A 25,096-nucleotide genomic window follows, 5' to 3' on the forward strand; every position below is an offset into this window, starting at 1 on the left:
GTTCGTTGGCGTTCGTTTGGCCGGTCTGTACGCAGCATTACAATTATGAATTAACATAATGATTATTATTGGTGATTACAAAATATGGTAATTACATATAAGTATCTACTCTTTGTGTAGCACCGACCAGAAAAAAAGTAGCACATGTTGTTGTCTGTGGTTGGTTTGTTTTCATTTTTTTGTAAACAACTCAACACAATATTAGGTATCTCTTCAGGAATTTGAATTCAATTTTCAATTTATGTGCGACAAATACGGGTATCTTATGCTTATGCTCATAGCATAATTGCGTGACTTGATAAAATAAAAATAACATGTCTCCACGCTCATACTCTACTTTTATCTTTCTGTTATCTTTTTTATTTCACAAGTGTTTATGTTATGATTATGAGATAAAGGTTTTCGGTCCTGGATTAAGACCTGAAAAAATTGTTATGCCGGCGAGATATTTTTTCGTTAATTTTACTTCCATTGATGAAAGCACGTAAGTTAAAAATCTTTTAAAATACATATTTCCATTAATAATAACCTGCTTGCAAGGTGGCTACCTACATTAAAAAGAAAAACACTGTTACAGATATTCTCGTGAACTAGCTTCAAAATTTGCTGTGGAAATTAATGGAAAATCTTTTGATAAAGACCACTGCCGCCTGTGGACTAACACCTTAGACCGCAAAGATGGGACTTTCATTGTTCGATATAAACTTTATGAAACATGTAATGAATTATCCATAAGCATTTATTATAAACACAAGCACATTCGGGATTCTCCTTTTAAATTTACAGGTAATTTATGTAAACACTGTGTTGTAGTTAATTTGTCCACTTTATAGTGGCAATTTTTATAGATGTTATTATTTTCTACAGGCCTTATCCAGCCAGACCAATGTGATTGTCCAGAGAAAAACTTACAATCTTGGATAGAGCAGTATCAATGCCCATCATCTTATACTAAAATTGATGAAGATCTCAAGCCATTTAAACAGCTAAATATGAAGGATCAAGTATCCAAAATTATTGAGAAATACCATAAACCTGAAAGCACAAGTTTTTGCCATTATGTTATTAAAGATAACCAGATTTATAGAGATTGTTATGGCAAACATATTGGGTTCAATATGTTTGCAGATAACATTCTATTATCACTCTCAAGAAAGGTGGTAATGCCTGACATGGAAATGGTGATAAATTTAGGTGACTGGCCCTTGTTGTTTAAGGGAATGGAGCCTTTACCAATCTTTTCATGGTGTGGTAGCACTGAAACAATAGATATTGTCATGCCTACTTATGATATTACTGAATCTGCATTAGAAAACATGGGAAGGTAAGTATTTAAGCACTGAATGTGGTTAGTTCAGTTGTAGTCGCTAAAGGATATCTAAACTATAATGACAGTCTAAATATTATGCTATTGCCTTCATAATGCTCTCTACAGAAAAGCATAGCACATGATTTAGACCTGTCAATTTAGGTTAGAGATTGTGGACAACAGAATTAGCCATTGTTATTTATTATTCTATTATTATATTATTACTTATTTTGTTCTAACAATAATAGAAGTAGAAGTCTAATTATGTATATAATATTAAAAGAAAACTGTTTCAGAGTTACGTTAGATACCCTATCAGTTCAAGGCAACATAGAATGTAAGTGGGAAGATAGAGAACCTCGTGCATTTTGGCGCGGCCGCGACTCTCGCGCAGAGAGGCTCAAACTTATTGACATAGCACGTGCTCACCCAGATCTCTTTAATGCTTCTCTTACAAACTTTTTCTTCTTCCGTGAAAAAGAAGCTCAGTATGGACCAAAGTTGCCACATGTATCTTTTTTCAAATTCTTTGATGTAAGTTTAAGGTATAGTTTCTTATTGCCTTACCAAGTTAAATTTATTTGTCTACTGTAATTATTTGTTTTTAGTATAAATATCAAATAAATGTAGATGGAACAGTTGCAGCATACAGATTACCATATCTTCTGGCTGGAGGCGGATTAGTCTTAAAACAAGATTCACCATACTATGAGCATTTCTATGGACAGCTGCAGCCCTACAAACAGTATGTGCCAGTGAAAAGAGACCTCTCCGACTTGACTGATCAACTTAATTGGGCAATAAAGCATGATGAAGAGGCACATAATATTGCAAAAAATGCAAGGCAATTTGCAAATGATAATTTATTACCACAACATATTATCTGTTACCACGCTGTACTGTTTTCAGTAAGTATAACTATTATAACAGAAATTAAGTGCACTGAAATATTGCACAAACATGTTGCAGTGTTCAAATCAAATTGTTATTCATCATCAAAGCGTGAACCCTCTTAATTTTCAGAGTTCCATAGCCGAAGGGTTCCAACAGAGCCCTTTTACTAAGCATCCTCTGTCAGTCAATGGGCATATTCTGTGAATCATAATAGTAGAACGTTGAAATGTTCACAAAATGTGTATTTCTATTGCCGCTATAAAACAAAAATCCAAAATGACCACAATGAAAAAACTGTTATTTGTCGACTGATGTTACGGAACCCTTTGTGTGCGAGCCCGACACGTACTTCACCGATTTTCATGTCTCTGTTGAACTTCAAACATAATTTACATATTATCTATTAATTCTTGAAAATCATTTTAAGGAATGGAGTAAAAGAATATCTGGAGAAGTCAGCGTGCATGAAGGAATGACGCACGTGCCGCAAGCTAAATTTGCGTGCCACTGCGATAACAGTCAAGAAAGTACTAGTCATGAGGAGTTATAGTTAGGATTTGAATAAGGAACAATCTCAACATTCTTAATCTCGAAGATTCTCGATTTATATTTTTTAAAAGTGTATGTATGTTAATTAAAAGTTGTATTTTTGTGTTCAGTATATTATATAACTAGCTTTACTAATAAATTTAACTAATATGGGAAGAATAGGGTCATGGACTGTACACATCATGTTATTACTACAATCCAAGGCTATTAGTGTTAATATAAAAAACCTAATGTGTACAAAGATAATGTTATTTGTTGTCTATACATATTACTAATATTATAAAGAGGTAAAGTTTGTTTGTAGGAAGTAATCTCTGGAATTACTGATTTTGAAAATTCTTTCACCAGTGAAAGCTACATACAGTAAAGCGTCACTCAGGGTGACAGCCTATATTATTTTTATTTTCAAAAATTTTGAGATCCTACGAAAATTGTAATAAGCTACCCGCGCGAAGCTGGGGCAGGTCATTAATAAATTAATATACACGAAAAAAACACAAATTAGTTTTATTTCATCCTATTATTACACATTAGAGCTATGTACTATGTTATTTAAATTAAATAATAATTTATAAAATATATCTATAATATTATAAAATAATACATTCTTTTTTTTTGGCTTCAGCATTTACAAGTTTCAAGAACATGTATTTGAGGCTGATGGAATGCTTATTTGCAACTTAGAGCCATTACGCACGGTCGACTAGTTGCCCGGCAACTCGATCGAGGGCGACGTAAGAATCTGCAATAATTTATATGGAAGTCGCCGTATGTATACTCGTGCACTCGCCGCAACTTCGTGCGCATATACAGGGTGCAAAATTACAGATTTCAATGGTTGCCAGGTGGCTAGTCGACCGTGCGAGGCATTACTTAAATATTAGGTTATTTTGATGTTTGAATGTGTCAATATAAATAACTTTCATTAAAAAAAATGCGAGATAAATTTATGTATAGCAAAACAGCGTTATTGAACAAAATATTTATATACAATCTAGTATTTGTAAAAAAGTCGCAGTGAAAAAAATTTAGTCTGAAATAGATGTCAAAAATCGTGTTTAAACATCCAGTAAAGTTTCGTGGCATCTGATCATCATTGTTGCCGCCAGAACATGCAGGAGAGGAAGCAAACTGATACACCTGGTGGAGCCATCATTCTGCCTCTCCTGCATATCAGAGCTTGTCTGTGTGGGTTCCGTTTGCAGAGTTGGCCATTCCAACTGCATATATTTCATTTTGGAGATATTTCATACTGGATTCAATATCTTCAGAGAAAAAAATGACCCCCTTATTATAAAATGGGTCCTTTTTTCAAGTTTGTCTGTCAAGACCCATCAAAGGAATCGAAAACCGGGTACTTCCCGTTGACCTACAATCTTGAAATTGGGCAGGTAGCAATTTCTTATAGCACAAGTAAAGCAAAAAATCCGAAAATCGTGAATTTGTGGTTGCATAGCAAAAAAATCAAAAAGTGTTATTTTTTGTATGATGGTATGGAAATCTTCGGCTGCAGGTCTGACTCACTTGGCTGGGTTTTTAATGAAACGTAAGCACGACAGTGTACTGCTGCAGCTGGCTACTTAGCGGTACATGGCCAGGTCGGGGCTGCGGTAGAAGCACATGTAGGCGTCGGCCAGCAGGCGCTTGGCGGGCGCGGGCAGGTGGCGGTCCAGCGGCGCCGCGTCGTGCAGCGCGCGCCCGCCCTCCTCGCTGAGCCACGCGCCCAGCTCGGCGATCTCCACGATCTCCGGGATGTTGTACCCGTTGCGCTCCCCTGAAACGTTACAGAGGTCTCACCACAAAAACTCAAGGTCTAAACTAACGTTAAACATGTGCGTTTGTATGGATTAATCGAGTCTATGAAGTTTGTGAGACAGGCTTTCTCTTGACTACAATCATGCCTGAGAAACAGCAATGATGAGGTCTATGTAGGTATATATTCTACGCGTTTGCCTAGATGCCTATTCACTCATGCCTCGAAGGTATTCAAGTTATACTTGGCAGTAAACACGGGCATCGAAAGGGCATTCCGCGTTTTAGTTTTTGTGATCAGCCTGAGTCGGAACTCGAGCGATAGGACGTCATCACTCACCTTTCCTATCGGCCATGGAGTCGAAGAAGCACCAAGGCGCGTCGGTGCCGGCGCCCGTCTTGACGAAGGCGACGTAGTGGCTGGTCTCGATGCATAGCACCGCGAACAGCTCCATGTACACGCGCGGCACGGGGCACGACTCAAGTATGTTGGCGTATTCCTCGCAGACTGATAGCGGCGTGGCCTAAAAAAAAAAGTAAGATTGTTCGCGCTGCACATAACTCCGGAATACAATGATGACGGATACAGACAGTAATTTCTCAAAAGAACAGTAGAAATAAACAGCGTGCAGAATTGAATAAAGATTAACTAAACCAAACTTCCAATCAATGACAGGCTGCCTCCACAACCGGGATTTCTTACTACAAATGACTAGTTTTGCCTGATGGATCCAGATATCTCCGGCCGCGTCATCGTGTGTAGCCTCTATTACCTTGTGGTGCGGCCTGGTGGCGTGCGCGAGGCGCAGGCACGCGGAGCACAGCGCGCCGGCGTCGAGCGCGCCGTTGGCCGCACACGCGCCGCACTCCCAGCGCGCCAACCCGCCGCATACCGTGCACTGCCGCGGTACTGGAATATAAAGCTGTCTTATTAGGGCATTGCTCGATTAATATTGATCGTTGGACGTATGTTCACTCTGGAAACAACGCATTTTTAAGTACTATTAAAAAGGTATGAGTCGCATTTAAACACTAATAAAATCATGGTCAGCGTATGAAGCGAAACTTCTTACCGGACGTTATCCACTCGAATTTCGGATAACAGTAAAATGAGAAAAAAATCGTGTTCAGCGTAATGAAACAAAACTTCTTATTGGATGTTATGCGCTCAAATTCAACGGCCCGGGGAGCGAATAGCGCTTGCGATCTCTCGCGATTGATGGTACAGTTTTTTTTTATAAAACTAATAGTTTTCTACATAGCATCTTATCAGAACTCTGAACCGCTCAGGCGAACGTCTTTACAGATAAGTAAGGTGCTGACCAACCGCGGCCGAAGAACACAGGAACACAGCACCCACCATTTCACCAGACCAGAAGGTCATATTTGAGAAAGTTTTAAAATAAATAATTTGACTTACATCCTTCAATGAGATCAGTGACATCCAATAACGGTGATGGTTGCACTCGCTGGTACAGTTTGTATTGCTTTCCGAAACGAGGCATTTGAATAATAAATGCTGCAGGTACCTGAAAAATTAAGAGAAAAGTCAGAATTTTTGTCTATATTCTGAAAAACGTTACAACCCACAACTCTCAATTATTTTGACTTCATTATGGGTTGGTCATTTTTCAGAAAATACATCCAATTTATAATTTAAATCTAAACCAATATGTTTGTAAAGCTAAAAAAAAAGGAGACAACAAAACATAGACAAATTTATTGGACAGAAGAAGATGATGATAGTATACAAAAAACTTAAAAATACCTCACTAAGTTTGACTCCAGATGTAGCGAAGGATTGCTCTAGAAGTTGTTGAACACTGGGCAGGGAGATATGTTCATCTTTTTCCACAAACAGCTGATAGCAGTAGGCTTCCTGACCCGAGGATAGCTTCAGAAACGGCTCTGCTCGTAGGAGTTGTGCTACTAGACCATTTAAAAATTCCTCTGGATCCTGTAAAGCAAAATAAAATGCTAAAATCAAAACTAGTTTTCTTCTGAAAAAAGTCTGCTGACATAGCCAGTGAACTGCGAAATCGAAATGGCGGAGCCACTATACATTAACATTGTGCCCCTCGACAAATGTAAACCCGGAAGAAGATGAAACTAGACCATAAATTATAGACATTTATTTAAAATTAGTTCTACTATTTATTGATGCAATAAGATTTCTTATTTCTAAAAAGTGTACATACAAAAAATCCTTCAAAGTATTGGACTGAAAACAATCATGCATGCCACATACTTAGTGGTGAGAATAAAATAGCAAATAGGTCGCAAGTGGCAATCAAGACTTTGCTTTTTGCAATAAAAATGCATTTTATGTGATTGTTGTAATATAATAGTGAAAAGAGCCGTGGAAATAATATGGCAAATACGTGAGGTTGATATGTGTACGAACAACTCGGAGCGTATTATGTGGATGTTTGTGAATCACCTTTTCCTCGGACGTGAGGCCGGGCACGTCGGAGAGGCGCTCGAGCAGGGTGCGCAGCTTCATGACGCGGTCGGCGCGCACGTAGCCGTGCTTGCGCAGCGGGTTCACCACCTCCTCGCGCAGCACGCGCTGCACTTCCGTGTAGTGCGGCGAGTCCTACGACGGAACGACCATTAAATTATACACTAATCATAGCTTTACGCAAACGATCGTTGCGTCACGCTATAGTTGTTCAGCCGGGCGAAATTATTTTCATTGTAAAATTTTTAGCATCTACTTTTTACTACTTAACTAGTAAAATTAAGATACAATCTGAAGCGCGGTGCGGGGAGTCTAGTGTTTAGCTGCAGAGGCATACACGCACACACATACAGGCACTCACGACCCTGCTAATTCGTTGCTATCTGTTCAAAATGGCGCATATTGTACTAATGCAGGTATATGGCTCGTGTCAGTAAAGAAATGAATCAAACTGAAGTGGAGCAATCATTTCGTCTCACTCACACACTATAGACGGGTATAGTGTGTGAGCGAGAGGGAATGATTAAATCACCATTTTCGATTCGTTTCTGTATTGGACGAGTCATAGTCACCTCTGGTTCAGGCGGGCGGTAGAGCAACGCGTCGAACACGCTGGTGAAGGTGAACATCGCGAAGAGCGTGGCGTCCAGGTAGCACGAGTTGTGGTGGCCCTGGATGCCGCGGCTCTTGCCGGCCAGCGAGCCCAGCGCGCTCAGCGGCGGCACCACGCCGCGCACCACCGGGCAGTCCGGCTGCAAATATACACGTAGGTACTTCACATAACTAAGTACAACACATTTTTTTATGGCACTGCTGCGGTGGCGTTACTTACGTATAGCGTTGTCCTTGTCCCGCTCGATTGACTTTGCTCAGATCTAAACTCTACCAGCTCTACAATACTTACCCACACACACACACAAATCATGCCGGTATTCCGGTAGTAGATTAAACTCGCCTGTACCCTCTGAATGAGATTTTACTTCTCACCAATTTTGATAGTATTCGAGAGTTGTAACAAAATAACGTCAAAGTATAATGGACCTAAAGGTCTTTGATTTAAAGTCAAAAATACAGTGCCATTGATTTTAATTTCGCAACGTTTCCACACGGAACGCTGGCTGTAAATATATGTACAAAATTGAGCATTAAAACAAGGCAGTCAAGGGCCACTTTAATGCTAAAGTGTTTCGACTCTCAAATACTATCAACGTTGGTGACAAGTAAAATCTCTACTCCAGTTCCACATATATTATGTCGTAGTACCTGGTCATGGTGCTCGTTATGGTGGGGCTCGGGGGGCGGCGTGTCGCGGAAGCGCGCGTCGCGTCGACACAGTGGCAGCGGCACGAACAGCGCTCGCCCCGCTCCGCACGAGAACAGCCGCTGCCCGCGGTGACTCCCGTCGCCCAAACCACACACGCTCTGCTCGAGCTCCACGCCCGCTGTCGCTATGTCTGACAGACAATGTATAAACTGATCAATTTCGAGAAAGTATTAGCCATTTATGTATTTTGTTCTGTGTCGAATGTCAGAAGTATGGTTTACACTCTTTACTCTTATGGTGTTGTGCGCCAACATACTGCAAACAACATACAGCAAGCATCGGCAAAGACCACAGAGTACTTTACAGTGTTTAGCTGTAAGGCTTGCAGCCAATCGGATTGAACAATAAGTGCTCCACGTCTTGGCAAGCATACGCACACACACCTTTCCACAAGCTTGCCAATGCTTGTTGTTTGTGCTGTTTGTCTCAAGCGTCTGGCAGCACCATTAGATTTTCAATCACTAAAATCGTACTTTTGACAACATTTGATACACAGAGCAAATATGGCGAGATCTTCTCATTTATGCACTATATGTATTTCATTTACTGGGTGAACGTGAGCTGATTTCAATGAGTGCAATAAACAATGTACAACTCACCATCAATCAGACCTATCCACCTAACAACACCATAGTAATGCTGATCGACATCTGTCGCGACTTCCACGAGCGATCCTACACCGATATCGTCTTGCAGACTTTGCGACGGCTGGTTTGCCTTTGCTTGCACCGCGCGAGGGGACCCCAGAGATGGTGAATCGTAAAACTCATCTTGAGCCTCACTATTGCACACATCTGCAAAGAAATGTTTAATTATTAATTATATACATTTTGTAATCATTTAGGCTGTCTATTACTCCTACACTACATACTCTGCTCATATTGAAGCACACATAGCGGTATTTCGTCGATAGAGAGTTCGCGGAGATAATACGCGTGAGACATGTCGATGTAAACTACGCTATAGCGGCCGCTCACCTCCCGCTACCGTACGCCTAAATTTAGAAAATAGGAAAGCTAAAATAGGACGCATAAACGTATGCAGTCTGTGCTCTACATTGAAATTATTTGTGTGTGCTAATTAAAATGTGACTGTTTTAGACCATTAGTGATAGTTATTCAATATGTATGACAACAATAACTGTACAAATAGAAAAATGGTAAACAATGCCCATTTTCTAATACTTTTACCCACATTCCGTTCACATAATGTATGTGACATCAAAGAGGGCATGAGACATCTCATTACAAACATTCTTATCATCAGTACTATAGCTATTGTATTGTATATTGAATATTAATAAATGCACATATATTATACATATCGTATCCTCTATCGTAAGGTTTCCTAGAAAAATTGCTATTTTAGCGATAGCTACAAAAATATAATACCACTATATTAATAATACATACCCACTAAAAGGCCGGTTTCAATTTTTTTAGGTTCATGAACCATCTTAGTAGTTTGAACAAACTCGTCAGAGCTGATGTTTGTGCCAGATGTAGTTGGCTTATTCCTTCGTCTTTCTAAGTGGTTAATTAGGTTTATAGACTTGATCCGTTCATGGTTTGACCTCTGCATAGTTCGTTTTGGACTATGAGGCTGTGACCCATACTCGGGATGTTCTGGTGCCTTAGGTGCTGGTGGCCAACTTCCTCCAATTAATTTTAAATAAGTCCAGCTATAAATAAAATAGACACCTTTAGGACCTCCTTTTTTGAAGTTTGGTTAGGAAGCAACAAAATGAGGATTGCTTTGAAATTGAGTACTTCATTTTACTTTATTCGATCATTGAATTTTAGGCATAATATGAGGGGATTAATAATAATAATAATAATAATAATAAATTTTATTGAGCAAAACATAAACACATAAACACACAAATTTAAACACTGTTGAACAATGTACTAAGACTAGATTATTATACAATTTGGTACTTAACAAATATTTGATGACAAAGTAAGATAATTAGGAATTAGTAACATAACTTTGTTTTTAAGTGTTGCAAGATCAAGGACTGGCTAACCTAGCTAGATTTTTTACATCTGTGTTAAGGATAGCCAGCCCTCTCCCTCAGTTATCAAAAATAAATAGGGAAATAAAAAAGTAGGGTGCACAGTGTGTGGGTGTGTGTTTGTATGTGAATTTCAGTGTGTATGTGTGTGTGTGCGTGTGTGTGTGTGTGTGTGTGTGTGTGTGTGTGTGTGTGTGTGTGTGTGTGTGTGTGTGTGCGTACTATTATTACTTAAGAAAAACATAATAAGAAAATAATGATGGTTTAAACTTTAAACTTATAAAAGTGGCACACCATTATGAAACTATATTAATAATTCTTAAAATTTTCTTTTAATATAATTTTAATACCTAGTGTTAAATAAAGGTTATTTTAATTAGTAAAATAACAACTCATTACCTATTTTGATAAGAACCAGGCAATGTTATTTAGAGATGAACATTAAATTAATTATAAAAATTAGCCCAAATGAAGACACCCACCTAGTCCTCTATCCCAGTCAGTAACAAATTATACCATATATTAGTAAACCGGTGAAGTGCGAGTCAGACTCACACACAAAGGGTTCCGTACCATCATACAAGGTTTACCTAACTCTTTTATGTAGAACACTGCAAGTTAATAACGGACTGCGCCATCTATATGTGATTTGGTAAATTAATTTTTTCATGAACACATTTTAAATTTTTTGTGACATATAACCACAAATTCACAGTTTTCGAATTTTTTCCTTTACTTGTGCTATAAGACCTAACTACCTACCAAACTTCAAGATTCTAGGTCAAAAGGAAGTACCTGCCCTATAGGTTTTCTTGACAAGACAAGACAGACGGACAGACCAACAGACATACAGACAATAAAGTGATCCTATAGGGGTTCCCTTTTTTCTTTTGAGGTATGGAACCATAACAAGCTGATTAGGTATGTATATTTATGGTATTCAAACATGTAATAAGAAGAAGTCAAGTAGATAAAACCCATTTTCACAAGGTTAGGTAATTGGTAAGGGATAATTGTATGGCAAATAAAATATTTTATTCAAAGTAGATAATAATAATATTGTACACTTTTTAAATATCAATAGTTGGATACAAACAAATAATTAATCACTACAAATTATTATCACAAATCATTGACGGGATGGCAAGGCAATTATCTTGCAAAACACTAACTAACTGAAGGAAAAATTTGATGTTTTAGCAGTTTGTCTATTAAAAACTGATGTCCAATTTATACATTACATATTAAATGATGCCCACAAGTTCGTCCTACTGGATTTATGTTTTTAAAAATCTGGTGGGAACATTTTCCGGAACAAAAGTAGCCATGTTCTTCACTGTGATGCAAGTATAAAATATCTGAACCAAATTGCATCAAAATCTTTTAAGGAGATGAGCTGTCAAAAGCTAGCAGACTAACAAACTTTTGCATTCAAAATATTTTAAGGAAGTATGGATTTGGTGACCGAAATATCTGCTCATAAACAAATAGGTACCTAGTTATTTATACAAATTGGTCTGATTTTTGCAAGGAAAGTGGTTTTTATCTAGGCTCTTGGTCACACAAAACTTTCAAAACAGCATTGTTAAAAGTAGCAGACATTTTGTGACCTAAAACATGCTATAATAATGAACAGCTTATGTATTTTATGAGTAGTGCATTTAACCATTCCTGTGTAGTTAGTAAACAATTATTATTGAAACACAAACAAAATAACTCATAAAAAACCTGTCCATCTGTGCTGCTCGTATTCCCCTGGTCCTGGTGAATGTCATCATTCATTCTTCTGCCTTTAGTTTGGAAATGTTGTCAAACTACATAAAGTTACCTTCTGATTGAACCTGATTCTTTTGAGTAATGTTTTGTTTCTACTTATTAGGTGGTCTAGTATTACTGAAATGGCTATAAGTTGAAGGCTTAGAATACTCACTTCTGTTTTTAATGATAATAATCACAATCTAAGACTATCAACCAGTGATGTAGAATGCTTATTAGCAAATTCCACTAACTTTAAATTGTAGGATAGTTACTTATAAAATATTAAGGAATAAGGCTAAAATAATAGGGTTTATTACATTTTAGTTAATTTGTTTTGTTTTCAATTTTCAAGTTCAGACAATCAAATCTATGAATACAACTTTAAGTATAAAACACCGACCAGAAACAAAAGTGACTGTGGTAGTGGTATAAAATGACTGAAAATGACGTTTAGTTTACTAACTTTACGATTTTTTTCAACTGGCTTTACAGCTCTGGGTTCTAGCCGTTTTATGTGTGAAAGATTTTAAATTACTTTACGAAAGATTTGGGCATAATAATGTATGGATTAGGTCAAAGAATAATATGTAATCACTACATTATGGTTGACTCGAGCAGTTGCAACTGCTCGAGTCAACCACAATGTATTTTAATTACTGGCTAACTGCTCAAAAGGCCTATGTAAGGCTCCCTGTATTATTTATACTATATATAGCTCGATTACCACTCACTGACTCATTGACATAATTGTTCTCCTAGAAGGAGACGGAAAATGATATAGTGATGTAGATGAGATGTGTTTGGGTGAGGGAGATGACTGGGGAAAAATTATGACATTTCGGAAAAACAAGATGGCGGCCGTCAAGTTTTTTGCAGCTCCTTTGTTTTTCAACCGATTTTGTTTAAACTCGCAACTATTTAGGAAAGTAAAAAACAGTTAATAGAAAAGGTAGAAAAAATTGGAAAAACAAAATGGCGGCCGAGCTGGAGAGTTTTCAAAATTTTCATTTTTCGATCCCTAACCGCGGCGCCACTGATCCAAGACGGAGGAGTCGAGGATAATTATTTTTTCGTGTTTCGCCCACAATTATCCTGTATTTTGACAAAACGGGAGTGGTTTTTAAAAATTCAAGATGGCGGCTGTCGTGGCGGCCGTTTTGTTAGAGGTACGAAAAAACGCAATTTTAAAAGTTAAATATCTGAAAGTTGGCAACATCGGAGCGATTCAGCTTCTATGTAGCGATTGTACGTATAGGCTCGAGGTATAGATTGGAGGAAAAAAATTACCCCATTTTTCGGGAAATTTCAAGATTTTCGGGAAACTGTAAAAAATCGAAATACGGACTTTTCGCAAAATCCGAGTATGAGCGATTACGTGTTTTGCTCGTACAAATGACATTTGGGTATTTTTGTCACCGGAGACTGGCAACACTGGAATTTATCAAAGTAAAAGTGATTTTCGACACGGTCTTTTTCACGGTATCCCCTTTCGCGTGGGTGCGAGCGAGAGGAAAGATTGAAACGTCATCGGGAGCGGTATATCCTGTAGTTAATAGGAAAATTATGAAACGGTGTAAAATTTTTCTGTGAAAGGAGTTGGCGGCCATTTTGTATTTTTTTTTACTTTTCGAAATTTTGATCACGTTTTTGAGGCAGTTGGCAACATTTTGGAAAGTCAGAATGTATGAATCGATTGTGTATCTCGGCTTGCAGTATGGAGATATGCAACCGGTGTTGCCACTTTTGGGGAGATTTTCGAGATTTTCAACTAAGAAACTCCTGTAAAATTTTGTATGAAATTTTTTTTTTTCACTGATGGTGTCGTATAGAAAACAAAAAGTTAGTAAGCCAAAATTATGGAGAGAGCTGATGATTGAGGGTTTCGGAGACGGGTGGAGGGCCCGCGTAAGGTATTGAAGATAGGTGGGGGGTGCTCGAGCAAATGTCATTCATGACGTCATCCAATTGCCAAAAAGCTGAAAAAAAATTCAAAATGGCGAAGAAAAGATGGCCGCCATACAAATTTCGCCGGTGTCCAGCTCGGAGGGTATAAAAGATGGAAGTGTGGTTTCGTGGCAAAAGAGGATCAGGATCCAAAGGTCTACTCGATGAATAGAAAAAAAATTCAAAATGGCGGAATTTATTTTTCCCCGTAGAAAATGTATGGCGAATATTGAATGTCTCATTCTCCTAGAAAGAGACGGAAAACGATACGATAATGTAGCACAGATGTGTTTGTCTGGTGGAAGCAAGTAGGGAAAAATTATGACATTTCAGAAAAACAAGATGGCGACCGACGTGATTTTTGCAACTCTTTTGTTTTCCAACCGATTTCGTTGAAACTCACAATCTTTAAAGAAAGTAGTAAACGATTGATAGGAAAAGTGGAATTTTTTGGAAAAACAAGATGGCCGCCGTACAAATTTCGTCGGTGTCTATCTCGGAGGCTATAAAAGATGGAAGAGTGGTTTCTTGGCAAAAGATGATCAGGATCCGAAGGTCTACTCGGTGAAACAAACTCTGCATGCTCGCGGACCACTTTAGTGGTCCGCGCACCCACGCACCCTACTAAATTATTATCCTAATTTACAAAAAATAATATGGATATCGTTTTCAGGGTTTTCCAGGGTGCTGATTTTGATAATGACATTTATTTTCAAATCCAAGATGGCGGACATGCACTTTTTAAGAAAAAAATTGATATGGGTGTCGTTTTGTCTATCATTTGGTTAATTATAATAAAGTTAACATAACCACGTCACGCGAGCTGCTTTAGCAGCTCGCGCACCGAGCGAAACACTAGTTATTTATACTATATATAGCTCGATTACCACTCACTGACTGACTGACTCATTGACATAATTGTTCTCCTAGAAAGAGACGGAAAATGATATAATGATGTAGGGGAGATGTGTTTGGTTTCGGGAACCCTCTGGGGAAAAATTATGACATTTCGAAAAAACAAGATGGCGGCCGACGTAATTTTTGCAGCTCCTTTGTTTTTTAAGGGAATCCGTGTAAACTCGCAACTATTAAAGAATGTAGTAAACGATTAATGGGAAATGTCGAAAAAATTGAAAAAACAAGATGGCGGCCGAACCGTAGCGTTTTCAAAATTTTGATTTTTCGACCCCGAACCGCGGCGCCACAGATCGGAAACGGGGTAATCGAGGATAATTATTTTTGTTGGTTTCGCCCACAATTATCCTGTATTTTGACAGAACGGGAGTGGTTTAAAAAAATTCAAGATGGCGGCTGTCATGGCGGCCGTTAAGTTAGAGGTACGAAAAAACGCAATTTTAAAAGTTAAATATCTCAAAGTTGGCATCATCGGAGCCATCATCATTTGAATTTTATGAAGCGGTTGTATGTATAGACTGGAGGTATAGATTGGTGTAAAAAAATTACCCCATTTTTAGGGAAATTTCAAGATTTTCGGGAAATTGTAAAAAATGGAAATACGCACTTTTAGCAAAATCCGAGTATGAGTGATTACGTGTTTTGCTCGTACAAATGACATTTGGGTATTTTTGTCACCGGAGACTGGCAACACTGGGATTTATCAAAGTAAATGTGATTTTCGACACGGTCTTTTTCACGGTATCCCCTTTCGTGTGGGTGCGAGCGAGAGGAAAGATTGAAACGTCATCAAGCGCGGTATATCCTGTAGTTAATAGGAAAATTATGAAACCGTGTAAAATCTTTCTGTGAAACGAGTTGGCGGCCATTTTGTATTTTTTTTTATTTTTCGAAATTTTGACCACGTTTTTGAGGCAATTGGCAACATTTTGGAAAGTCAGTATGTATGAATCGATTGTGTGACTTAACCAGCAGTATTGAAATATGTAAACAGTGTTGCCACATTTGGGGAGATTTTCGAGATTTTCCCCAAAAACTCCTCCTGTAAAATTTTGTATGAAAAATTTTTTTTTCACTGATGGTTTCGTATAGAAAACAAAAAAAAAATCGAGGAAAAATTTGGAAATAGCTGATGATCGAGGATGTCGGAGACGGGTGAAGGGTCCGCTCAAGGTATTGAAGATAGGTGGGGGGTGCTCGACCAAATATCATTCATGACATCATCCAATTGCCAAAAAGCTGAAAAAAAATTCAAAATGGCGAAGAAAAGATGGCCGCCATACAAATTTCGCCGGCGTCCAGCTCGGAGGGTATAAAAGATGGAGGTGCAGTTTCTTGGCAAAAGAGGATCAGGATCCAAAGGTCTACTCGATGAATAGAAAAAAATTCAAAATGGCGGAATTTATTTTCCCATACATTTTGTATGGCGAATATTGAATGTCTCATTCTCCTAGAAAGAGACAGAAAACGATACAATAATGTAGGGGAGATGTGTTCGGGTGGGGGAGGCAAGTAGGGAAAAATTATGACATTTCAGAAAAACAAGATGGCGGCCTATATGATTTTTGCAACTCTTTTGTTTTCCAACCGATTTCGTTGAAACTCGCAATCTTTAAAGAATGTAGGAAACGATTAATAGAAAAAGTGGAAAATTTTGGAAAAACAAGATGGCCGCCGTACAAATTTCGTCGGTGTCTATCTCGGAGGCTATAAAACATGGAAGAGTGGTTTCTTGGCAAAAGATGATCAGGGTCCGAAGGTCTACTCGGTGGAACAAACTCTGCATGCTCGCGGACCACTTTAGTGGTCCGCGCACCCACGCACCCTACTACTACTAAATTATTATCCTAATCTACAAAAAATAATATGGATGTCGTTTTCAGGGTTTTCCAGGGTGCTGATTTTGATAATGACATTCATTTTTAAATCCAAGATGGCGGATTTATATTTTCTACAAAAAATAGAAATGCCTGTCAATTTATGGGTTTTTTCGGGGTGAATTAATCGGGGTTAATAAATAAATTTAGTTTTATATAATAAAGTCTACCTTACCACGTCACGCGAGCTGCTTTAGCAGCTCGCGCACCGAGCAAAACACTAGTTATTATACTATATATAGCTCGATTACCACTGACTGACTCACTCACTCATTGACATAATTGTTCTCCTAGAAGGAGACGGAAAATGATATAATGATGTGGGGGAGTTGTGTTCGGTTTCGGGAACCCTCTGGGGAAAAATTATGACATTTCGGAAAAACAAGATGGCGGCCGAGGTGATTTTTGCAGCACCTCTGTTGTCCAACCGCTTTCGTTGAATTTTGCAATCTTTGAAAAAAATAGTAAACGATTAATGGGAAATGTGGAAAAAATTGGAAAAACAAGATGGCGGCCGAGCCGTAGCGTTTTGAAAATTTCGATTTTTCGACCCCGAACCGCAGCGCCACAGATCCAAAACGGGAAATTGAAACTAATAATTTTTTTTTGGGTTTTGTCTACGATTATCCTGAATTTTGACGGAATGGGAGTGGTTTTTAAAAATTCAAGATGGCGGCTGTTGTGGCGGCCATTATGTTAGAGGTACGAAAAAACGCAATTTTAAAAGTTAAATATCTCAAAGTTGGCAACATCGGAGCGATTCGGCTTCTATGAAGCGATTGTACGTATAGTTTCGAGGTACAGATTGAAGGAAAAAAATTACCCCATTTTTTGGGGAAATTTCAAGATTTTCGGGAAATTATAAAAAATCGAAATACGCACTTTTAGCAAAATTCGAGTATGAGCGATTACGTGTTTTGCTCGTGCAAATGACATTTAGGTATTTTCGTCGCCGAGGACTGGCAACACTGGAATTTATCGAAGCAAAAGTGATTTTCGACATTGTCTTTTTTCAGGGACGATCATTTCGCGTGGGTGCGAGCGAGATGAAAGATTGAAACGTCATCGGGAGCGGTATATCCTGTAGTTAATGGGAAAGTTGTACAACAATGTAATTTATTTCTGCAAAACGAGTTGGCGGCCATTTTGTAATTTTTTGAATTTTTCGAAATTTTGATCACGTTTTTGAGGCAGTTGGCAACATTTTGGAAAGTCAATATGTACGAATCGATTGTGTATCTCGGCTGGCAATATGGAGATATGCAACCAGTGTTGCCACTTTTGGGGAGATTTTCGAGATTTTCAACTAAGAAACTCCTGTAAAATTTTGTATGAAAATTTTTTTTTCACTGATGGTGTTATATAGAAAACAAAAACTTAGTAAGCCAAAATTATGGAGAGAGCTGATAATTGAGGATATCGGAGACGGGTGAAGGGCCCGCTTAAGGTATTGAAGATAGGTGGGGGGTGCTCGAGCAAATGTCATTCACGACGTCATCCAATTGCCAAAAAGCTGAAAAAAAATTCAAAATGGCGAAGAAAAGATGGCCGCCATACAAATTTTGCTGGTGTCCAGCTCGGAGGGTATAAAAGATGGAAGTGTGGTTTCTTGGCAAGAGATGATCAGGGTCCGAAGGTCTACTCGATGAATAGAAAAAAAATTCAAAATGGCGGATTTTTTTTCCCCATAGAAAATGTATGGCGAATATTGAATGTCTCATTCTCCTAGAAAGAGACGGAAAACGATACGATAATGTAGGACAGATGTGTTTGGCTGGTGGAAGCAAGTAGGGAAAAATTATGACATTTCAGAAAAACAAGATGGCGACCGACGTGATTTTTGCAACTCTTTTGTTTTCCAACCGATTTCGTTGAAACTCACAATCTTTGAAGAAAGTAGTAAACGATTGATAGAAAAAGTGGAATTTTTTGGAAAAACAAGATGGCCGCCGTACAAATTTCGTCGGTGTCTATCTCGGAGGCTATAAAAGATGGAAGAGTGGTTTGATGGCAAAAGATGATCAGGATCCGAAGGTCTACTCGGTGAAACAAACTCTGCATGCTCGCGGACCACTTTAGTGGTCCGCGCACCCACGCACTCTACTAAATTATTATCCTAATTTACAAAAAATAATATGGATATCGTTTTCAGGGTTTTTCAGGGTGCTGATTTTGATAATGACATTTATTTTCAAATCCAAGATGGCGGACTTACATTTTCTACAAAAAATAGAAATGCCTGTCATTTTATGGGGTTTTTCGGGGTGAAATATGTATCTTAATAAATCAATTTGTTTTTATATAATAAAGTTAACCTTACCACGTCACGTGAGCTGCTTTAGCAGCTCGCGCACCGAGCGAAACACTAGTTATACTATATATAGCTCAATTACCACTGACTCATTGACATAATTGTTCTCCTAGAAAGAGACGGAAAATGATACAATGATGTAGGGGAGATGTGTTCGGGTGGGGGAGTCGACTGGGGAAAAATTATGACATTTCGGAAAAACAAGATGGCGGCCGACGTGATTTTTGCAGCTCCTTTGTTTTTTAAGGGACTCCGTTCAAACTCGCAACTATTAAAGAATGTAGTAAACGGTTAACAGAAAATGTGAAAAAAATTGGAAAAACAAGATGGCGGCCGAGCCGTAGCGTTTTCAAAATTTTGATTTTTCGACCCCGAACCGCGGCGCCACAGATCCGAGACGGGGTAATCGAGGATAATTATTTTTTCTGGTTTCGCCCACGATTATCCTGTATTTTGACAGAATGGGAGTGGTTTTTAAAAATTCAAGATGGCGGCTGTTATGGAGGCCGTTTTGTTCGAGGTACGAAAAAACGCAATTTTAAAAGTTAAATATCTCAAAGTTGGCAACATCGGAGCGATTCGGTTTCTATGAAGCGATTGTACGTATAGATTTGGGGTATAGATTGGAGGAAAAAAATTACCCCATTTTTTGGGGAAATTTCAAGATTTTCGGGAAATTGTAAAAAATCGAAATACGGACTTTTCGCAAAATCCGAGTATGAGCGATTATGTGTTTTGATCATACAAATGACATTTGGGTATTTTTATCGCCGGAGACTGGCAACACTGGAATTTATCAAAGAAAAAATGATTTTCGACGTGGTCTTTTTTTAGGGGCGATCGTTTCGCGTGGGTGCGAGCGAGAGGAGAGATTGAAACGTCATCGGGAGCGGTATATCCTGTAGTTATTGAAAAAGTTGAACAACGATGTAATTTATTTCTGCAAAACGAGTTGGCGGCCATTTTGTATTTTTTTTAATTTTTCGAAATTTTGATCACGTTTTTGAGGCAGTTGGCAACATTTTGGAAAGTCAATATGTATGAATCGATTGTGTATCTCGGCTGGCAGTATGGAGATATGCAACCGGTGTTGCCACTTTTGGGGAGATTTTCGAGATTCGAGACTAAGAAACTCCTGTAAAATTTTGTATGAAAAATTTTTTTTTCACTGATGGTATCGTATAGAAAACAAAAACTTAGTAAGCCAAAATTATGGAGACAGCTGATGATTGAGGATTTCGGAGACGGGTGAAGGGTCCGCTCAAGGTATTGAAGATAGGTGGGGGGTGCTCGACCAAATGTCATTCATGACATCATCCAATTGCCAAAAAGCTGAAAAAAAATTCAAAATGGCGAAGAAAAGATGGCCGCCATACAAATTTCGCCGGTGTCCAGCTCGGAGGGTATAAAAGATGGAAGTGTGGTTTCTTGGCAAGAGATGATCAGGGTCCGAAGGTCTACTCAATGAACAGAAAAAAAATTCAAAATGGCGGAATTTATTTTCCCATACATTTTGTATGGTGAATATCGGATGTCTCATTCTCCTAGAAAGAGACAGAAAACGATACGATAATGTAGGGGAGATGTGTTTGGGTGGGGAAGGCGAGTAGGGAAAAATTATAACATTTCAGAAAAACAAAATGGCGACCGACGTGATTTTTGCAACTCTTTTGTTTTCTAACCGATTTCGTTGAAACTCGCAATCTTTGAAGAATGTAGTAAACGATTAATAGGGAAAGTGGAAAATTTTGGAAAAACAAGATGGCCGCCGTACAAACTTCGTCGGTGTCTATCTCGGAGGCTATAAAAGATGGAAGAGTGGTTTCTTGGCAAAAGATGATCAGGGTCCGAAGGTCTACTCGGTGGAACAAACTCTGCATGCTCGCGGACCACTTTAGTGGTCCGCGCACCCACGCACCCTACTTTATTAACCTCAACTACCCCGTTTTTATAAAAAATGATATGGATGTCGTTTTCAGAGATTCCCAGGGTGCTGATTTTGATAACGACATTTATTTTGAAATCCAAGATGGCGGTCATGCATTTTTTAAGAAAAAAATCGATATGGGTGTCGTTTTATGGTGTTTTTGGGGTGAATTTTGAATCTTAATAAATAAATTCGTTTTAATACTTATCAACCTAACCACGTCACGCGAGCTGCTTTAGCAGCTCGCGCACCGAGCGAAACACTAGTTATATTATACTATATATAGCTCAATTACCACTCACTGACTCACTGACTCATTGACATAATTGTTCTCCTAGAAAGAGAAGGAAAATGATATAGTGATGTAGGGGAGATGTGTTCGGATTCGGGAACCCTCTGGGGAAAAATTATGACTTTTCGGAAAAACAAGATGGCGGCCGACGTGATTTTTGCAGCTCCGTTGTTTTCCAACCGATTTCGTTGAATTTTGCAATCTTTGAAGAAAGTAGTAAACGATTAACGGGAAATGTCGAAAAAGTTGAAAAAACAAGATGGCGGCCGAACCGTAGCGTTTTCAAAATTTTGATTTTTCGACCCCGAACCGCGGCGCCACAGATCCGAAACGGGGTAATCGAGGATAATTATTTTTTTTGGTTTCGCCCACGATTATCCTGTATTTTGACAAAACGGGAGTGGTTTTTAACAATTCAAGATGGCGGCTGTCATGGCGGCCGTTTTGTTCGAGGTACGAAAAAACGCAATTTTAAATGTTAAATATCTCAAAGTTGGCAACATCGGAGCGATTCGGCTTCTATGAAGCGTTTGTACGTATAGACTCGAGGTATAGATCGGTGGGAAAAAATTACCCCATTTTTAGGGAAATTTCAAGATTTTCGGGAAATTGTAAAAAATCGAAATACGCACTTTTAGCAAAATCCGAGTATGAGTGATTACGTGTTTTGCTCGTACAAATAACATTTGGGTATTTTTGTCGCCGGAGACTGGCAACACTGGAATTTATCAAAGAAAAAGTGATTTTCGACATGGTCTTTTTTAGGGGCGATCGGTTCGCCTGGGTGCGAGCGAGATGAGAGATTGAAACGTCATCGGGAGCGGTATATCCTGCAGTTAATAGGAAAATTATGAAACCGTGTAAAATCTTTCTGTGAAACGAGTTGGCGGCCATTTTGTATTTTTTTTAATTTTTCGAAATTTTGATCACGTTTTTGAGGCAGTTGGCAACATTTTGGAAAGTCAATATGTATGAATCGATTGTGTATCTCGGCTGGCAGTATGGAGATGTGCAACCAGTGTTGCCACTTTTGGGGAGATTTTCGAGATTTTCAACTAAGAAACTCCTGTAAAATTTTGTATGAAAAATTTTTTTTTCACTGATGGTGTTGTATAGAAAACAAAAACTTAGTAAGCCAAAATTATGGAGACAGCTGATGATTGAGGATTTCGGAGACGGGTGAAGGGTCCGCTTAAGGTATTGAAGATAGGTGGGGGGTGCTCGAGCAAATGTCATTCATGACGTCATCCAATTGCCAAAAAGCTGAAAAAAAATTCAAAATAGCGAAAAAAAGATGGCCGCCATACAAATTTCGCCGGCGTCCAGCTCGGAGGGTATAAAAGATGGAGGTGCGGTTTCTTGGCAAAAGAGGATCAGAATCCAAAGGTTTACTCGATGAATAGAAAAAAAATTCAAATTGGCGGAATTTAATTTTCCATACATTTTGTATGGTGAATATTGAATGCCTCATTCTCCTAGAAAGAGACGGATAACGATACGATAATGTAGGGGAGATATGTTTTGGTGCGCAATATGAGTAGGGAAAAATTATGACATTTCAGAAAAACAAGATGGCGGCCTATATGATTTTTGCAACTCTTTTGTTTTCCAACCGATTTCGTTGAAACTCGCAATCTTTGAAGAATGTAGTAAACGATTAATAGAAAAAGTGGAAAATTTTGGAAAAACAAGATGGCCGCCGTACAAATTTCGTAGGTGTCTATCTCGGAGGCTATAAAAGATGGAAGAGTGGTTTCTTGGCAAAAGATGATCAGGGTCCGAAGGTCTACTCGGTGAAACAAACTCTGCATGCTCGCGGACCACTTTAGTGGTCCGCGCACCCACGCACCCTACTAAATTATTATCCTAATTTACAAAAAAATAATATGGATATCGTTTTCAGGGTTTTCCAGGGTGCTGATTTTGATAATGACATTTATTTTCAAATCCAAGATGGCGGACTTACATTTTCTACAAAAGATAGAAATGCCTGTCATTTTATGGGGGTTTTCGGGGTGAATTATGTATCTTAATAAATCAATTTGGTTTTATATAATAAAGTTAACCTTACCACGTCACGTGAGCTGCTTTAGCAGCTCGCGCACCGAGCAAAAACTAGTTATACTATATATAGCTCGATTACCACTCACTGACTCACTCATTGACATAATTGTTCTCCTAGAAAGAGAAGGAAAATGATATAGTGATGTAGGGAAGATGTGTTTGGATTCGGGAACCCTCTGGGGAAAAATTATGACTTTTCGGAAAAACAAGATGGCGGCCGACGTGATTTTTGCAGCTCCGTTGTTTTCCAACTGATTTCGTTGAATTTTGCAATCTTTGAAGAAAATAGTAAACGATTAATGGGAAATGTCGAAAAAATTGAAAAAACAAGATGGCGGCCGAGCTGGAGAGTTTTCAAAATTTTCATTTTTCGATCCCTAACCGCGGCGCCACTGATCCAAGACGGAGAAGTCGAGGATAATTATTTTTTCGTGTTTCGCCCACGATCATCCTGTATTTTGACAAAACAGGAGTGGTTTTTAAAAATTCAAGATGGCGGCTGTCATGGCGGCCGTTAAGTTAGAGGTACGAAAAATCGCAATTTTAAAATTAAAATTTCTCCCAGTCGACGACGTCGGACCGTTTTGGTTTCTATGAAGCGGTTGTACGTATAGACTCGAGGTATAGATCGGTGGGAAAAAATTACCCCATTTTTAGGGAAATTTCAAGATTTTCGGGAAATTGTAAAAAATCGAAATACGGACTTTTCGCAAAATCCGAGTATGAGCGATTATGTGTTTTGCTCGTACAAATGACATTTGGGTATTTTTGTCGCCGGAGACTGGCAACACTGGAATTTATCAAAAAAAAAGTGATTTTCGACATTGTCTTTTTTCAGGGACGATCATTTCGCGTGGGTGCGAGCGAGAGGAGAGATTGAAACGTCATCGGGAGCGGTATATCCTGTAGTTAATAGGAAAGTTGTAAAATTATCTAATTTGCTTCTGCAAAAAGAGTTGGTGGCCATTTTGTATTTTCTTCAAATTTTCCGAAATTTTGATCACGTTTTTGAGGCAGTTGGCAACATTTTGGAAAGTCGACATGTATCAATCGATTGTGTGACTCAACCAGCAGTATCGAAATATGTAAACAGTGTTACCACATTTGGGGAGATTTTCGAGATTTTCCCCAGAAACTCCTCCTGTAAAATTTTGTATGAAATTATTTTTTTTCACTGATGGTTTCGTATAGAAAACAAAAAAAAAATCGAGGAAAAATTTGGAAATAGCTGATGATCGAGGATGTCGGAGACGGGTGAAGGGTCCGCTCAAGGTATTGAAGATAGGTGGGGGGTGCTCGACCAAATGTCATTCATGACATCATCCAATTGCCAAAAAGCTGAAAAAAAATTCAAAATGGCGAAGAAAAGATGGCCGCCATACAAATTTCGCCGGTGTCCAGCTCGGAGGGTATAAAAGATGGGAGTGTGGTTTCTTGGCAAAAGAGGATCAGGATCCAAAGGTCTACTCGATGAATAGAAAAAAAAATCAAAATGGCGGAATTTTTTTTTCTATACATTTTGTATGGCGAATATTGAATGTCTCATTCTCCTAGAAAGAGACGGAAAACGATACATTGATGTATGGGAGATATGTTTGGGTGTGCAATATGAGTAGGGAAAAATTATGACATTTCAGAAAAACAAGATGGCGGCCGACGTGATTTTTGCAACTCTTTTGTTTTCCAACCGATTTCGTTGAAACTC

At 38.6% G+C, this 25,096-nt stretch overlaps 3 protein-coding genes across 8 annotated transcripts in view; 2 read left to right on the forward strand and 1 right to left on the reverse strand.

The window, feature by feature from the left end:
* Positions 1-135: 135 nt before the first annotated feature.
* On the forward strand, positions 136-2,912 carry LOC123881191 (protein O-glucosyltransferase 2-like). The gene is made up of 6 exons (XM_045929845.1): positions 136-484; positions 578-786; positions 868-1,324; positions 1,606-1,843; positions 1,918-2,217; positions 2,631-2,912. Exons 1-6 carry the CDS (start codon positions 315-317, stop codon positions 2,751-2,753), a joined length of 1,497 nt encoding a protein of 498 aa, XP_045785801.1. The 5' UTR covers positions 136-314; the 3' UTR covers positions 2,754-2,912.
* Positions 2,913-3,243: 331 nt separating this feature from the next.
* On the reverse strand, positions 3,244-12,459 carry LOC123881045 (ubiquitin carboxyl-terminal hydrolase CYLD). 5 transcript variants are annotated; one of them, XM_045929594.1, is made up of 11 exons: positions 12,032-12,459; positions 9,702-9,970; positions 8,889-9,083; positions 8,229-8,419; positions 7,538-7,717; positions 6,945-7,100; positions 6,273-6,461; positions 5,925-6,033; positions 5,278-5,414; positions 4,845-5,028; positions 3,244-4,526 (listed from the first exon to the last, which is right to left on the reverse strand). In XM_045929594.1, exons 1-11 carry the CDS (start codon positions 12,079-12,081, stop codon positions 4,333-4,335), a joined length of 1,854 nt encoding a protein of 617 aa, XP_045785550.1. In that variant the 5' UTR covers positions 12,082-12,459; the 3' UTR covers positions 3,244-4,332. The 5 variants fall into 5 exon arrangements, with proteins under 5 accessions (XP_045785550.1, XP_045785559.1, XP_045785576.1 ...); XM_045929603.1 differs by having other exon boundaries at positions 12,234-12,458; XM_045929620.1 differs by lacking the exon at positions 12,032-12,459 and adding an exon at positions 11,545-11,978.
* The window catches only part of LOC123880860 (probable phosphorylase b kinase regulatory subunit beta), a 41,050-nt gene continuing 25,286 nt past the window's right edge, over positions 9,333-25,096 (forward strand). For both annotated transcript variants that reach the window (XM_045929217.1, XM_045929226.1), the window contains exon 1: positions 9,333-9,448. In XM_045929217.1, the coding sequence (XP_045785173.1) occupies positions 9,413-9,448 (36 nt within the window). In that variant the 5' untranslated portion in view covers positions 9,333-9,412. The remainder of the gene's footprint in view (positions 9,449-25,096) is intronic.

Source organism: Maniola jurtina, chromosome 1, assembly GCF_905333055.1.
Source record: "Maniola jurtina chromosome 1, ilManJurt1.1, whole genome shotgun sequence".
Classification (NCBI taxonomy): Eukaryota; Metazoa; Arthropoda; class Insecta; order Lepidoptera; family Nymphalidae; genus Maniola; species Maniola jurtina.